General features: G+C 40.3%; 1 protein-coding gene across 5 annotated transcripts in view; it reads left to right on the plus strand.

Annotated features, from left to right (window-relative positions):
* The window catches only part of LOC140770828 (leucine carboxyl methyltransferase 1 homolog), a 61,422-nt gene that overhangs the window by 16,210 nt on the left and 27,731 nt on the right, over positions 1-17,481 (plus strand). For all 5 annotated transcript variants that reach the window (XM_073112116.1, XM_073112117.1, XM_073112120.1 and 2 more), the window contains exon 5: positions 1,387-1,468. In XM_073112116.1, coding sequence (XP_072968217.1) covers positions 1,387-1,468 — 82 coding nt within the window. The remainder of the gene's footprint in view (positions 1-1,386; positions 1,469-17,481) is intronic.

Consider the following 17,481-nt stretch of genomic DNA (forward strand, 5'->3'; position numbering starts at 1 on the left):
ATTTAGAATTTTACGTAGTTAAAAAATATTTCGATCTAATACGGGCTCCCAACATGGCCAATATAGTCGATACATATAATTTAACTACTAACAAAAATCACATAAGAATCACATATAGAATATTTAAGCATTCTTCATGAGGTAATCTAACATGTTTGATCTAATTAAAAAAAAATTAACTACTAATTTTTTAGATTAAAAAAAAAGCAAGAAAACTTGCCTAGCACACTTATTCCTTAATTTCTGATATTTTGGATTTTTTCTGACACAGATCCAATGAAATGCAGATTTTAAGCCTCTTTACTCTAAACCTTTCTTTCTTTTCTCCTTTAGGTTACCCTGTTGCTATAGTACCCAAGCATACTATAGCAGCATTCCCCCAATTTTTTTTAATTCCTTCTTCCTTCGTCCTTCTTTCGTCTTCTTCTTCTTGTTCTTTCAAGGCTGCCACTCTTTGCCACTATCGCCGGAGTCCACTGCCGTTGTACTCTCTCACTAATTTTAGGGTTTTCTATTCAAGGGTTTGGTACCCTAGTATACATATGAGAGTGCAAAATAAAATTTAAAGAGATACGATTTAGTTCTTTTTCCCTAATAGAAGTTCAATATTATTATTATTTTTAAAATTATTTTTGGTTATTATATTATGATTAGCCTACAAATATGGTAATGGCCCTGATAGAGTTGCATATGGTGAGAAAGAGTAGCATTGCAATAATGGAGAAAGCTGTTAAGAGGAGAGGGTGGCAAATGAGAGAAAGACTTCCTAGGAGATATGGAGAGAGAGAGAGAGAGAGAGAGAGAGAGAGAGAGAGAGAGAGAGAGAGAGAGAGAGAGAGAGAGAGAGAGAGAGAGAGAGAGAGAGAGACGGAGATTGAGGAAGCGAGATTCAATTTAACTTGTAAGCATATTTAAGATACCAGCTATAAAGCCATATTTATAGTGACTAAAACAAAAGAGCCTTAAATTAAATAAGAAACAAACAGTTAAACTTATCTAAACTGGTAACCATCTCTCCCTCGGATTGTGACTCCGAAAGTTCAAAAATGAAAAATGTATATCATGATGTCACTGATCTAATCTATTTAGTTTTATAATTATCGAATGTCATGTGAACATCTGCTGATAATTTTCTCGGGACTACACAGACCCTAAATTTCTTGTAATTCAGGGATTTAGACTAATTCTTACTCGGACTCAAATCTGACTTGGATCAAATCACTAATTATATTTTGAGATCAAATTTGTGTATACATGTCTTTGTGTTTTCCAAAGTTTCCTTTTGTTAGTAGGGGCTCTGATCTTGTAATCTGCATGAACATATTAATCATTTGTGGTAGACGAGTGTTTATTCCTTATGGCACATATTCTTTGGTTATTGATCAGGTAACTAGCAAGAAAGCAGCTCTCATAGATCACTATAGCCAATTAAAGGAAAAGATTGGATCAGATGCATCCATTTCAATAGGTGAGGTCTTTTTTCCCTGATTGATGTCTGTATACTTCTACTTCCTTAAATTGTAAGTTTATTCATGGGCACAAGCCACAAATTCAATATTACTTGAATGCACTATTTATAGTTCACTTGCATGCTGTCCTCATCTTTAAGTATGCTATAACATAGCGCTTATTGAGAGGAAGTGGATGGTGCTTTTCAAGGAAGTGGCAATATTTGTGGTATCTTTAGGCTCTGTGTTATCTCTCTTATGTTTTTTTTCATTTCTTTCCTGCTAAACTGAAACTTCTGTATTGGTTCATGATTGTCAATTATATTGAACTTTGATATTATGGTGTGTGCTATTTCCTATGAAGATTCACAGGAATGGTACTATTAATAACATAAATTTTCCTTGAGTGAACCTTTTGAATCTCTTAAATCACACTTCCTTGGATATCAACATGATGTCTCAAATTAATTGATGCCTTTTCTGTGTCAAACCATGTAAATCATAGATGTGAAGGACGAAGGTTCTCAGCTGTAATTTTTATTTGCGAAGGTGATGGCTTAAACAAAGGTTCAAGTAACCAGTGGCTCTATTGGTTCTTGGTAGGTAAATATGATTGCTTGAGATCAGATCTCTACAAGCGATAAAAGAAATTTGTAGCTAGGATTTTATTTGCTGGCGGAAAGAAGGTAATAGAAATGAGAGAAGTCAATGAACTATTATGTTCAAGTAGTACTTCATTTTTAGTTTCTTTTGCAGTTCAATTGTGGAAGATCAAGATATTACTGCAAATATAATTCACTAAGATATGCAAGAACAATGTCTAATGAAATCACCTCCGAAGAATTTATCAGTACAATAGATATAGAATATTTTTTGGCTTATTTACATATATTTCCAACATGTTTTTTAACCTCATTTATCACATGGTTGGATGCATCTCTGATCCAATCTATGGGTGATAGGTGTCATCTGGAGAATATAGGACCAAAGAGAAAACTAAATTGGTCAGCAAAAGATATCTAGATACCCTAATCATTCCATAAACATATACATGGAGCTTCATTAGATTTAAGATTTCTCAACAAAAAAAGGAAAAAGATCCGATAGACAAAATTTGGCATAGATTGTTTTCTCTTTGAATCAACCAAAGATTTGCCATGTTTAACTGGATGGTTGTGCTACTTACATTTTGAGTAGCATTAATTGAACTTCAGTTGTTTGCCCACCATGTCTATCATTTTCTCCGCATGGCAGCATCACAAAAAAATACACCTGTATTCAAGATAATTCATCTCAGAGATAAATTATATTAATATCCAAATAAATATATTAGCATATAAATATCTAAATCCACATTAATCATATTAGATCAAGGTTCCCAATATCGGGATCAGCATCAGTATCAGCTGTCCAGAAAAACGACAAGTATTGGTCGTAACGATCATTTGTATCAGATTAGACTATTTTTTAATTACATAAAATTTAAAATATTATTTAAAAATGCAAAAAAAATGCAGAAAAATGACAAAAAAATAAGAAAACAAAAGATATTCACATATGAAGTCTAAAAACTTTAAAAATGTATTAACTTACTCAAAATTTAAAATTTTGATGAATACCGAGCTAGTTTTCGTAAATTATCTCAATGTTAGTCCCCATGCCCGAGTACACTAAAAAATTTATTATATATTTTTTTATTTTGTGTAATCCACTCATCAAATATCAGTGTATAACTAAATTCATTCCAATACCGTTTAAATATCTCAATGTAAGTATGAAATTCATCTATCTCTTAGTCAAAATATTAAATAGCAATATTATTTGAACTAGGGGGCAGAATATTAGGATCTACTAATTGTATAGCATCTACCATACTGTGATAATAAGGGCTGTGAGCTACATTGAAAGGAATATGATACACTCAGTTAGAGTCATTTCTTATTGCATTAGTTATTTGTTTTCATTAAAATAAATTTTCTATAGGTTGCGTTCTAATGCGGTTGGGGTGCGTTTGAACGCCTTTGCGAACACCTATATCAGGTTCGCAAAAACAGAGAACACGAAATGTGCGTTCGAACGCGGTTGGGCTCATTCGAACGTTTGCATCACATTCACATCGACAGAGAACGCCTTTTGTGTGTTCGAACGTGATCAACGGGAGTCCACTAGAATTAGGATTAATAATTATTATTTTGACGTATTGGCTAGCCTCTATAAAGGTGTGGATGGCAGCCAAGATCATTATGCTATTGAAATATTGGTTTCTTACCTCTTTATCTTCTCTCTACTCTAATCTTCCTCCCTTTTTACTAACCTACCACCTCTACCGTTGGCAAGGTCTCTCCTAACTTCTAATCTCCCTCGTTTGTTGAGTCCTCCCTTTTTCTTGGGATCTCGACTACTTCTTCCCCTTCGTCCATGTCCCTTAAACAACATCAACTATTCACCCTCGTCTTCATTATCATCCATAACCCTAACATTCACTCCACCCATTACCACCACCATCATTCGCACTATATCGTGTTTTCAACCCAATTGTAGTTCGAATCTACGAAGGACGTAAATACGAAAAACGTAGATCAGGGAGTTACGGATCGATTTCACTTGGTTTCGTTACTTTCTGACTACGGGAGAATATTTGCTGAATATTTTTCTCGGTTGCGCGGACTGCTTCTTGTTATAAATCTAAATTTTGAAAGAATCGTTTTGTAGCCTATTATTGGTATCAGAGCCAGGCGACTCTCAAACCTCCATTAATGGTAGAAACAAGGAAGATGGTATGAACAAGGAGATCAATGGAGAATACACCGGCAAGGGAAGACTCAATCTACGATAATCCTAACCATGAGGCCGATGTTTTTGGAGCGACTATGGTAGGACCGAGTCAACTAACGTCCATGGGTGTGAACATGGGCTTAGCGGATGAACTTAAGGGCATGTTCCAAACATTGCTGTATATGGCTGACACAATGTAGAATGATCATAATGCTTTAAAGGAATATGTTATGAATCGTTCAGCTTCGTTATCTCCTCGACAAAGATCGGTATCCTAAGAAAGACCAGCGGTGGGACCACATTGATCTGATACCTTATAGGTCCAGGTGCGACATGTTAATGTCAATAATCCTCTTTTATTTATTTCTACACATCATCCCTTACCTTCGATACACAACCCAAGACCGGTGGTGGTGAAACCCGAGAGGCGTGCGGTATTGGTGCGCTTTGTCGATGAAGAGGATTGGCACTTAGAAGATGAAGTTGATTGATCCCTTCGGAGATGGTGATGGGCGTGCTTGAGGATTTAGAGAAGGAGATCAATAAGCACAAAGGTTTAGACCTGAACCAAGGAATTTTCGCGAACCTGACAATGCTATCCGAGGGAGAACCGCATGCTTGGACTTCTCAAAATTCTAAGGCAGTGATCTGACGGATTGGGTGTTTCAAGTGAAACAATACTTTGATTGTCAAGGAACAGCAGAGGACGCAAAGGTCCAGATGGCAAGCTTTCATCTCTAAGGAACGGCATTGTATTGGTATAGATCGGCTATTCGTGATGTAGGATTTACCGATTGGGCTAACTTTTGTAAGAGGATTATATGTAGATTTGAAATAGCGATATGTGAAGATTTTGCTGCCACATTAAGTAAGATTGTTCAGAGGACGACCGTATTGGAGTACCAGGCTAAATTTGAAAGGGTTAGTAGTCGTTGTGAGCCGTCTTAGCCTGAATCGACATTAATGAGCACATTCATTTCAGGATTGCGAGAGAAGATACAGGCGGATGTTAGTGCTCTTTGTCCTACCACTCTTGAGGCCTTTAAGAAGGCCGTAAGAATGGAGCAAAAGCATAAGGCTCTCAAGATGGCAACGAAAACAAGTTGGGGCAATTGAGATGGGTGGTTTGCGCCTAGAACGCCGGCTGGAAATTCTGTGGGTTCAAAGACAGTGGTTGCTAGTACTAGACCACGACCATCTTTAAGACCTTTCGATATTAGAAGAGGCACAGGACCCCCTGTTCCAACTCACACTTGCCCAGGTGGAGGAGTGAAGAGCTAAGGGCATTTATTTTTGATGCGATGAACGTTTCACTCTCGGTAATCAGTGTTCCAAATCTATCGGGAGTGTGATGCTCATCGATGGTCTCAAGGACGATGAGGTTGTTGGTAATGGAGAGTGTTCAGAGGAGGTCCATGAGGAGGTTGTGGAGGAGGGCGCGGAGGAAGATATCCAAGTTGAAATATCGATACATGCATATTTTGCTATATCTGCGCCGAGGACATTGTGGGTGGACGGACTCGTTAGAAAGCATTGTGTGCATATCTTCACTGATTCTGGGAGTACACAACTTTTTAGACGAGAGGTTAGTGAGGAAGTTGGGCTTGGATGCTGAACTGACTTTGGGGTTTGTCGTTGCTATTAGAGATTGCACGAAGCTTTGGGCAGAGAGCTTGTGTGGCCGGGTTGGTATACGGGTGCAAGAATACGACATCATTGTAGACTTGTATCTATTGGCATTGCGATAAGCGGATATTATCCTTGGCACTTAGTGGTTACAGAGCTTGGGACCCGTCACTTTTGATTTTTGGAGCATGTGGATGAAATTTAAGTAAAGAAACAAAGATGTGCGGCTTGATGGTGTTAGGTCTCCACCGATTCCGGCGATGCAGCCGATGGTGGGGCTGCATTGTGCGAGTGATTTGGCCTATTTTCTTGAATTAAAACCAGCAGGAGATGAGCCTTAAATGAGTCTAGATGCTACCATCGAGTTGTTTAATTTATTAGATAAATTTGCTGGATTAATTGGGGAACCAAGGGACTTGCCACTAAGGTGGATGGTGGACCATCGCATACAGATTGTACCCGGGCCTGCATCGGTGAATGTGAGGCCATGTCGGTATTCGCATGTGCAAAAGGAAGTTATCTCCAAGATGGTAGCCGAGATGTTAGAGCAAGGTCTCATCCAACCAAGTCATAGCCTTACTTATTGCCCGTGCTATTAGTGTGAAAGAATGACGGGATATAGCATTTTTATGTCGACTACTGGGCACTAATTGCTATCATCGTCAAGGACCGGTGTCCCATTTCGGTCATAGAGGAGTTGCTGGACGAGCTTGCAGGGGCAACCATATTCTGCAAGCTTGACTTGAGGGTCAGGTATCATCAAATTAGAGTTCACCCGGCGGATGTTCACAAGACTGCATTTCAGACTCCAGACAGGCATTACGAGTTTCGGGTAATGCCCTTTGGTCTCACTAATGCTCTAGTTACTTTTCAAGGCATCATGAATGATATTTTTTGGCCTCTATTGCGAAGGTATGTCTTGGTAGTTTTGATGACATTTTGGTGTATAGCAGGTCTAAAAAGGAGCATTGGCGGCATTTGGAGGGTGTGCTGAATTTGTTGAAGCAAAACTAGCTGAAGGACTCTTTTAGATAGATAGATGAAGCCATTACAGCTTTTGAAAAACTGAAAACAACAATGACGACGGCACCCGTTCTATCTCTATCGGACTTCACCAAAGAGTTCATTATGAAAGGTGATGCATCGGGAGTTAGTATAAGAGCTATATTAATGCAAGGAGGACGTCCTATAGCCTTTCTTAGTATGGCTTTATCACAAAAATTTCAGCAATTATTGACCTACGAGAGAGATGTCGGCAATTCTAGTGGGAATTCACTAGAATTAGGATTAATAATTATTATTTTGGCTTGTTGGCTAGCCTTTATAAAGGTGTCGATGGCAGCCAAAATTATTATGTTATTGGAATATTGGTATCTTGCCTCTCTATCTTCTCTCTACCCTAATCTCCCTCCTTTTTCACCAAACTACCATCTCTACTGTTGGCAAGGTCTCTCATAACTTTTAATCTCTCTCGTTTGTCGAGTCCTCCCTTTTTCTTAGGATCTTGACTACTTCTTCCCCTTCGTCTTTATTCCTTAAACAATATCAACCATCCACCCACATCTCCATTATCATCTATAACCCTAACATTCACTCCACCCGTTACCACCACCATTATCAACACTATATCGTGTTTTCGACCCAATTGCTCTTCGAATCTACGAAAGGCGTAAATGCGAAAAACGTAGATCAGGGAGTTATGGATCGATTCCACTTGGTTTTGTAACTTTCTGACTAAGGGAGAATATTTGGTGAATATTTTCTCTCAATTGTGTAGACTGTTTTCTGCAATAAATCCAGATCTTGAAGGAATAGTTTTGTAGCCTATCATAATATAGTTGTAGAAAAAAAATTTAGAGATAGCTCTAACAATGTGTTTCTTTGTATTTTTAATTATTTTGAGAGCTGGTCTTGATGGAAGTCTGTGTACGATATTTTTTTTTCTAAAGATACATATCCATTGATCCAATATTTCTAGACTCTGTTATAACACTAGGAGTCCTAGGATTAGAACTACTGCCCCTATATTCTCTCTCTCTACATATTAATTGATCTAGATCTCTAAAAGTTATCATCGGTCCTTCTCATCTCTTCCTCTTCCCTATGCATATTTCTGTTCTCTTTCATTGCTCTCCTTATCTATCTCTCCTTCTGATCCTCCCTACTCTGCTCACTGCTATTATCTGTCTCTCTTTTACGAACCATTGACTCTCTTTGTTGTGTAGATTGTTTTAAATTAAATGAGCCAACATCTGTTTTCTAATTTCCAAGAATACTTCAGTGCAAGTTGCTACATTTTTTGGCCTTTCAACTGAATGTTATTTCAAATCGCTGACACCACTACTCAATTATTTTCTACACTAGTTGTATTTAATACGTCTTTTATTTTGCTCAATAGTGCTGCAATGTTGTCACCCAATGTCGGTATCATATAACTTTTTTTTGGAGCCATTGATATTTTAACTCTGTAACTAAAAAACATAAACAAAATCATAATAAAATATAAAATAATTTAAAATTTATGAAAATAAAACCCTCTTAATTTTTTTTTGCCATTTTTTTTACCTCTTTCCATTTCTAAGTTCCACCTTTCCCTGCCTCAGCCTCTTAGCTTCTCAGCAGTAGCACCAGTAGCACTAGCAACAGATGTGCAGCAGCAGCTTGCTGTTGTAGGTGCACAACAGCAGCACCTACTACTTCACCACAGTAGCAGCAGCAGGTATGCAGTGAAAAAAAAGAAAAAGAGAAAGAAAGGAATTTGAAACTAAAAAAAAACTCACTCGAGGTCATCGGTTCTTTGTTGGAGAACGTCGCCAAAGGTTGAGATCACCGGAGATCTACTCAGTTGTCAGTGAAAAGGAAACTGGTGAGAAAGAGAGAAAGAAAGAAAAGAGATAGAGAGAGAAGGGAGAAAGAGAGGCAGTTGGGTCGGAGGGGGAGACATCAATAATTGATGTTCCCTAGTCGAATTTGATCCGTTCCCACCCGTTTCGATCGGGATCAGTCGATCCCGACCGAATCGGGTATCAGTCATTACCCCAGCCAAAACCAGCCAATCGGTTGGTTTTGGTCGATCCCACTCAGGATCGGTCGAAACTGAGAACCTTGTATTAGATTACATAATCTCGCAAAACTAACACAGGTCGTAACAAACCATCAAGTTACTACTAATACAATGGTAAAATATAATCCAACCTATATTATACAAATCGGTGTCTAATACAATAGAGTACAAATATTTGTACAATATTTATACAATTTAGTTTCTACATAAGCTATTTTCTATACTATCTCACATCTAACTCACCTTATCTCTTTATTATACAAATCGGTGTCTAATACAATAGAGTACGAATATCTTTTCATGATATCTTAAATTGCTATCAGGTACCATATATTTGGAGGCTAGAAAAGAATTAAAGAGTTATAAACTGAAGCTCTGTAAATAGAACTTATCTCGAATCAGTGATGTTAAAGAAAGATTAAATCATATACTGAATAATATAAATTATAAAGGAGCATCATATTTTGAATGAGTATGTAAATGTATTCTCTATAATATATAAATAGATTATAAATTTTTTGTCATAAATGAGCATGTACATATATCCTCAACAATATGTATATATATCTTTAGTGAGACAATTATACTATAATTTTATCAAATATATTAATATATGATGCATGTCGATCATGACCATGCTATGACAATTCCAAATATAACCACATATGATGAGTGAGGACCATTTGATAATTATGAATATCAGCATATGAAAGAATTAATGTATTTCTTAATATATCAATCATTACATTCAACTCTGACTGACACAATTATATTAGACTACCGTGCATGGCCACGCTCAGTATCCAATCTCATCATCTTGCTTGAGAGTATACCCTGTCATCTGTTAAGAATATATCAACATCTATTTAGAGATTTAATGCTTTCCTTCTAAATGATAGATTATATAATTTATCTAGTATTATAATAAATCATACATTTTAGAAATTTAGGTGGTAGGAAAATCAAAGAAAATATGATGCAATGCAAACGACCAACCAACGGTATAATGCATAGGCAGTATTGGGGCCTATATATGGCCTTGTGTGTTAACATATTAAAAATATTATATATGATATAATATATATTGTTTGTAAAATTTATTAGTAATGAAATGGTATATGTACAAATATTAATAGGAATGAAGGTGTAGTCTCTCTATTTCAGTTTACTAATCAGAGGAGGCGACATTAGGTAGCTAGTGGAGGAGCAGATTCATCAGATTGGATGGAAGTTGGACCAAAGTTTCAAATGTCTGGTTGGGTTTGTAGCAATATGCCAAAAGAGTTTAGGATGTTTCTGACAGAGAGGAACTTTTGTCGATGTGTTCGGATGGCCTCCCAGTCATTCGAACACCTGACAATTAGAATATTATTTAAATTAGCTAGTTTTAAGAGGTTATTAGGTTTAGGGTTTATTTTCTTTCTTTAAGTTATTAGTTTAACTGTGAGACTATTTATAGGCTGCTTTACTTGAGTTTGGCTAGTAAATATTTTCTTCTCTCTCCTCTTAAGTTGGTCGAATTAGCTAGGGTTTAGGGTTCGCTGATTTCTTGTCTTTTTTTGTCCATTAAACTGATGTGGTATTATTTTATAGGATATGTTGGGTCAGAACCTGTCATATTATAGAAAATAATGTGTAGAACTATATTGTATGCAGTTTATACACGTAATATTTGGTAGCATCATTTTTTTACAAAATATATAAAGCTACAACCCACACCTGCCCACCTGATTCGCCTAAACTGCTAAATGATTGCCTAAAATTGCATATATGGTCCAATTGTCTTTGGAGTCTACCGAAAAAACTACCTTCTAGAACATTGAGTTTTATTGGTACCTATAAGTTAAGGTCATTTTTGACCTAGCCCAACTAGGAATTTGAGTTTGTTTAAGGTTTCTTATCCACCCCTAATTAGAAAAGGAGGATAGAGGTCTTTGGAAACGCTGGGTTTGGTTTTCTTTCAAAGAAATAAATAAAAGAGGCATTGATTGATGTGAGGTCACCCTTTTGGTCAGTGTGATTCCGATGTGTCGGAGTGAGTCTACTGGTTATCACTTTCTTCTAATATTTTCTTTTCTGTTTTTCTTTGTTATTCTCTTTTATCTCTACATATCCTTTCCGTGCTATATTTTGTTTGATTCATCATTAGTACTTGTAATGTTATTAGACTTGACCCTAGATTGGGTTGAGGGAGAAGAGAGAAGGAGAAGAGAAGAGTTGGGAGAAAAATGTTTTGTATTTTCCTATTGATGAAAGAGAGAGCAAGACCCTATTTATACAAGGTCATGATAAAATAAGATAAATGAATAATATATAAATCTAATAACTCTAATACCCCCTCTCAAACTCAAGGTGGATCATAAACCGAGAGTTTACTGACTAAATGCTCAAAACGTGGAAGGGGAAGAGACTTCATGAAGAAGTCGGCAATCTGCTCCTCAGTGCTGAGGCGATGGAGCGAAATAATGCCAGCTCGGTACTCCTGACGAGTGCAGTGCATATCGACTTCAATGTGCTTTGTCCTCTCATGAAAAATAGGATTTTCAGTAAGCTTTTTAGCACTATCATTGTCGACATGAAGAGGAGTTGGGAGGGGTAAGAGAACACCCATATCACTAAGAAGACGACGAAGCCAAACAATCTCCTTCGTCGCCGCACACATAGCACGATACTCTGACTCAGTACTGGAGAGAGACACCACATTCTGCTTCTTACTACGCCAAGAAATTAGGGAATCTCCTAGAAAAATGCAAAAGCCAATAGTAGACTTTCGATCAGACCTGTCACCAGCATAATCTGCATCGGAATAAGCTCGCAGAGCCAAGACGGAAGTCGATGGCATGAAAAGAGAGCGAGTGATGGTGCCACGAAGGTATCGAAGAATACGTATAAGAGCGGCATAGTGGGCAGATCGAGGAGCCTGCATGAACTGAGTAACAAGACCAACTGCATAAGAGATATCAGGCCGGGTAATGGTCAGGTAGACGAGTGCCCCAACCAACTGACGATATTTGGTCGGATCTGGAAGAAGTTGACCATCATCGGGCTGAAGCTTCACGTGAAGCTCAACTGGGGTAGCAGCAGGACGAGTACAGTGATGGTGGCACGACAAAGAATGTCTGTAATATACTTTTGTTGGGACAGTAAAAAGCCATGTGATGACTGAGCAATTTCGATACCCAAAAAGTATCGAAGAGAACCGAGATCCTTCATCTCAAACTGATGCTGAAGATGCTGTTGGAGAGAGCGAATACCGGCCGAGTCATCTCCAGTGATAATCATATCATTGACATACAAAAGAAGGAGGACCCGACCCTGAGTAGAAGAGCGCAAAAATAGAGATGGCTCAGATGGGCTCTCTTGAAATCCGTAGGCTGTGAGAACACTGTGAAATCGATCAAACCAGGCACGAGGGGCCTGCTTGAGCCTATAGATAGCTCGGCGCAGTCGACAGATATGACCTAGAGGAAGAGGGAAACCAGGTGGAGGATCCATATATACCTCCTCATCAAGAAGACCATAAAGAAACGCATTCTTCACGTCCATCTGATGTAAAGGCCACTGACGACTAGAAGCAACAGCAAGAAGAGTGCGGACAGAAGTCATCCGGGCAACTGGAGCAAAGGTCTCCTCATAGTCTATCCTGTACTCTTGAGTAAAGCCTCGAGTAACGAGACGAGCTTTGTACCTAGCTATAGATCCATCAGGTCGATACTTGATCTTGAAGATCCATTTACAGCTGACAGGCACAATGTCTGGTGGGTGAGGGATAACATCCCAAGTATGCATCTGCTGAAGGGCCTGAAGCTCATCTGCCATGGCTTGCTGCCACTCTGGAACCTGGACGGCCCCACGATAGGACTTGGGCTGAGGGGTGGAGTGGATGGCTGCAAGAAAAGTATGAAACTGGGAGGAGTATGTAGCGGAAGACATCATAAATCCATACCAGTCAGGAGGGCGATGCTCACGCTCTGGATAGCGACGAGCGGGTGTAGGAGCCGTCACAGTAGAGGATGGGACGATCAGAGGGATACTACCAGTAGAGGAAGGCTCAGCTGTAGGAGGGGGACACGACCTGCGAGTGTAGAAGTATGGGAAGGTCGTCATGGGAGGGGGGTTCTCCTCTAGAAGAGGTGGAACCTCAGTGAGAGCGGTCTGGAGAAGCAGATAGAAGTGATAGTAAAGGGGTGTCGATGGGTAGAGTATCAGACAAGTGGGGGGCAGATGGTGGGGCTGAGGTAGGGATATTCGAGGGGACGGAGGATAGGATAGGTGTAGAGAGATCTAGAAATGATAAGTTTGAAGGAGCTAAAGTGTCAGATGTGAAGAAGGGTATCTCTTCCAGAAAAGTGACATGGCGTGATATCCTAAGACGACGAGTATAAGTGTCATAACAATGATAACCTTTATGCTCAGGACTATATCCTAGAAAGATGCATTTAGCTGTTCGAGGGGATAACTTGTTACGTTCACCGGGAGGAAGAAGAACAAAGCACGTGCACCCAAAGATACGTAGATGACCATAGGATGGCGAAGTACCATGGAGACGCTCGTACGGGGTCACACCATCAAAGACTGAAGATGGAGTTCGATTGATTAGATAGAGAGCAGTAAGAAGAGCCTCAGCCCAATAAGAACGAGGAACAGAAGCCTCAAAGAGAAGAGCACGAGTGGTCTCAAGAAGATGACGATGCTTCCATTCGGCAACACCATTCTGAGCAGGGGTATAGGGACACGACTGCTGAGGTAGGGTGCCGGCAGAAGCATGAATAGAACGAAATTCAGAGGAAAGGTACTCCCGAGCACCGTCAGATCGGAAAATTTTAATGGATCGATCGAACTGAGTACGAACCATGGAAGAGAAATCACGATAGATTTGACATACTTCAGAGCGCTGATGCATGAGGTAAACCCAAGTGAAACGAGAGAAATCATCAATGAAACACACATAGTAGAGGAAACCAAGACCCGAAGACAACGGAGCTGGGCCCCAAATATCAGAGTGCACAATGTGAAAAGGGGAATCAGAGATATTTGCACTAAGAGGGAAAGGAAGGGCCCGGTGTTTTGGCAACCTGCAGCCAGTACAAGGGGACAAACAAGAAAAATGACTATTGCCTAAGCATCCAGACCGGGATAAGGTCTTGAGACGCTGACTCGATACATGACCTAGACACCAATGCCACAGGTTTGAAGGAGGGAGAGGAGTGACTGGACAAGCACTGGGGCGAGGTGATGGCAAATGAAGCTGATCCAGGTAGTAAAGCCCGTGGATCCGACTACCGATCCCAATCCTCTGGCCTGTAGACGGGTCCTGCACAACACAAGAAGTAGAAGAGAAGGATACAGTATAACCAGAGTCAGAAAGCTGAGTAATAGAAATAAGACTCATGGTTAGGCCAGGAACAAGCCAAATATCAGATAAAGTAAGACGACTCGTGGGATCCGTGGTAGGGGTAATGTAGCCAATGTGAGAGATGGGATAATGGGTCCCATCAGCTGTGTGAACATGAGGAAGGGTCATAGCGGCAGGCGTGAGGCTAGTAAAGATGGAAGAGTCACCAGTCATATGATGTGAGGCGCCAGAATAAAAAATCCAGGGTTTGGTCATACCAGAAATAGCAGAGGCAGAAGTAGAGGCACCAGTGAAGCTGAAAGCTCCATGAATGAGTTGTTGAATCTGCTGGAGTTGCGCACTGCTGAAGGTGGTATTGCTGGAGTGATCAGATGAGCTCGTGCTTGGTACAGCGATCGAGGAAGCCAAGTGGCGACTTTTGTCCTTGCTTGACCGCCCCTTGCCAGAACGGGGAACAAGCTCAGGATGAAGTCGATAACAGCGAGCGGCAAGATGACCAGGACGACCGCAATGAGTACACATGAGACGCGATGAGTGATGATCTCGTCTAGGCACATGAGAGACGTGACCAGTAGTCGAAATATCAGGTGTGACTGTTATAGGAGCAGGAGTAGCACCAAGCACACTCTCTATGACAACAGACGACGGTATAGAGGTGACCTGCTTAGAGGGTAAAAGACGTTGCCTAAGCTTCTCAGCCTGTAGCTCAGCTATGACACTGTCCAAGCTCGGGAGAGTGGAGCGATGCAACAGATGCTGAGTCAAATCTCCAAATTCCGGACGAAGGGCATTTAGGAAATCCATCAGATGATCCTCGTCACGGTGGCACCGAGCAGACATCGAGTCAGAGGGACAGAAAGTAGGCTCCATTGAGGTAAGCTCACGCCATATGTCAGTCATGCGGGCATAAAAGTCCTGAATAGAGAGTTGACCCTGTCTGACCTCCTAAGCCTCGCGACGGAGCTGAAAGCGACGCATCAGACTCGACTGAACAAATCGGCGACTAAGATGGGCCCATATGGCCTGAGCAGAAGACAAGGTCTGAAGCTGAGGTCGAAACGATCGATCAACCTGCAAGATGAGGTAGGTGCAAACTTCCATGTCACGCAGGGCCCACTCATCATACACCAGAGACGGAATCTCCGACTGAATAGCCTTGGTTGTATCAGATTCAGTAGAAGCCACAGTGGTGGCCTGGATGAAAGTGCGAGGGGGAGCACACCCCACAGAGATGCCATCGATGTGCCCGAGAAGACGTCGACCGCGGAGAACCGTCTCAATGGAAGAGGCCCATGTGGTCCAATCCCGCTGAGTCACAAGTAGAAAACCGACTAATGATACACTCTCACGATCGACCGGGACATAAGACGCCATTAGAAGGGACGACAATCTATCAAACACCTTGAAAGCGATTCAAGATTTCCAACTTGACCCCACTCAAGCCTTATGTCGAACACTTGGTGAGCAGGACTTTTGAATAGTGCAGCAGAGAAAAAAAAAAAAAAAAGAAAGAAGGGGAGCTGTGGATACAATAAACCTTCACGTGGTGGGTACTAGTTAAGAAAATGCTGCTGTTGCAGAATCGAAAAACTGCAAAAGAAGAGGGCTGTGGAGACAAGGACTTTCGTCGAACACCTGGTGGGCACTAGCCCAAGAGAAAAAAAATTCTGCTGCTGCTTCTGGATTGAAGAAATATGTGGTCGGGCTGTTGCTACTGCTGCTGAACACAGTGCTGCTGCTGCTGCTGAACGAAGAAGATGGTGAGAAGGCCGAAAAAAAAAAAACACGTTGTGCTGCTGCTGAAAACAGTGGCTGATTGCTGCTGCTGCGTCTACAGCTGTGGTGGAGGCTGCGGCAGTGGCTACTGCAGCAGCAGACAAGCTCGAGGAGTGAGGGGGGCAGCTCTCGAGATCGAAAATGGTGAAAGAAAGAAGAAGAAGAAGAAGAAGAAGAAGAAGAAGAAGACACAATCGAAGAGGGAGATGGAGAGGGACTGTTGGAGAATGAGAGATCCAACAAGTGTCTCTAGAGATCGAGATTGCTCTGATACCATGTAACGTTATTAGACTTGACCCTAGATTGGGTTGAGGGAGAAGAGAGAAGGAGAAGAGAAGAGTTGGGAGAAAAATGTTTTGTATTTTCCTATTGATGAAAGAGAGAGCAAGGCCCTATTTATACAAGGTCATGATAAAATAAGATAAATGAATAATATATAAATCTAATAACTCTAATAGTACTGAAAGCCTGACCCCAGAAGATACATATATTTTCATTTTTTTGGTTTTGGCACTGTAGTGCTTTCATGCCAATGGGTACTAGCAACCTATAGAAACCAACTTTTCTTTTTTTAATCAAGTCTTTTCTCTTGTGTTCTGTTCTCTTTTCTAGTTTATTTGCTGCTTTTCCAATTGAAATCTATATTTTTTCTTATCTTGATTATGTTCCTTGAATTCATCTATTTCCCCATATCTAATCTAATGGCCTTAGTCTTGGAGTAAGACTTTGATACACCTTGCTAGAGTCTTTTCTTATCGCATTAGTTACTTATTTTTATTAAAATAAATTTTTTGTAGGTCGTGTTCGAATGTGAAAGGGGGCGTTCGAACGCCTGCATCAGTTCACAAAAATAGGAATGTGAAATGTGCATCCGAACATTGTTGGGCGTGTTTTAACGCTTGCATGTGAATGCCTACATCAGTTTGCATCCACAGAGAATGTTTTTTGTGCGTTCGAACGCGGTCGACTCCGTTCGAATGCGATTGACGGGAGTCCGCTAGAATCAGGGTTAATAATTATTATTTTAGCTTGTTGACTAGCCTCTATAAAGGTGTGGATGACAGCCAAAATCATTATGATAAATGAATATTGATTTCTATCCTCTATCCTCTCTCTAGTCTCTCTATCCTAATCTCTCTCCTCCCTCTTCACCAACTAGCCACCTTTACTATTGGCAAGGTCTTATCTATCTTCTAATCTCCCTCGTCCGTCGAGTCCTTCCTACTTCTTAGGATCTCGACCACTTCTTCTCCTTCATCCTTATCCCTTAAACTACATCAACCATCCATCATATCTTCATTATCATTCATAACTCTAATATCCACTCCACCCGTCACTACCACCATCACCCCCACTCTATCGTGTTTTTGTCCCAGTTGCAGTTCGAATATGCAAAGGGTATAAATACGAAAAACGTAGATCAGAAAGTTACGGAT

The sequence above is a fragment of the Typha angustifolia genome, chromosome 11 (assembly GCF_048772165.1).
Source record: "Typha angustifolia cultivar Huaian chromosome 11, ASM4877216v1, whole genome shotgun sequence".
NCBI lineage: Eukaryota > Viridiplantae > Streptophyta > Magnoliopsida > Poales > Typhaceae > Typha > Typha angustifolia.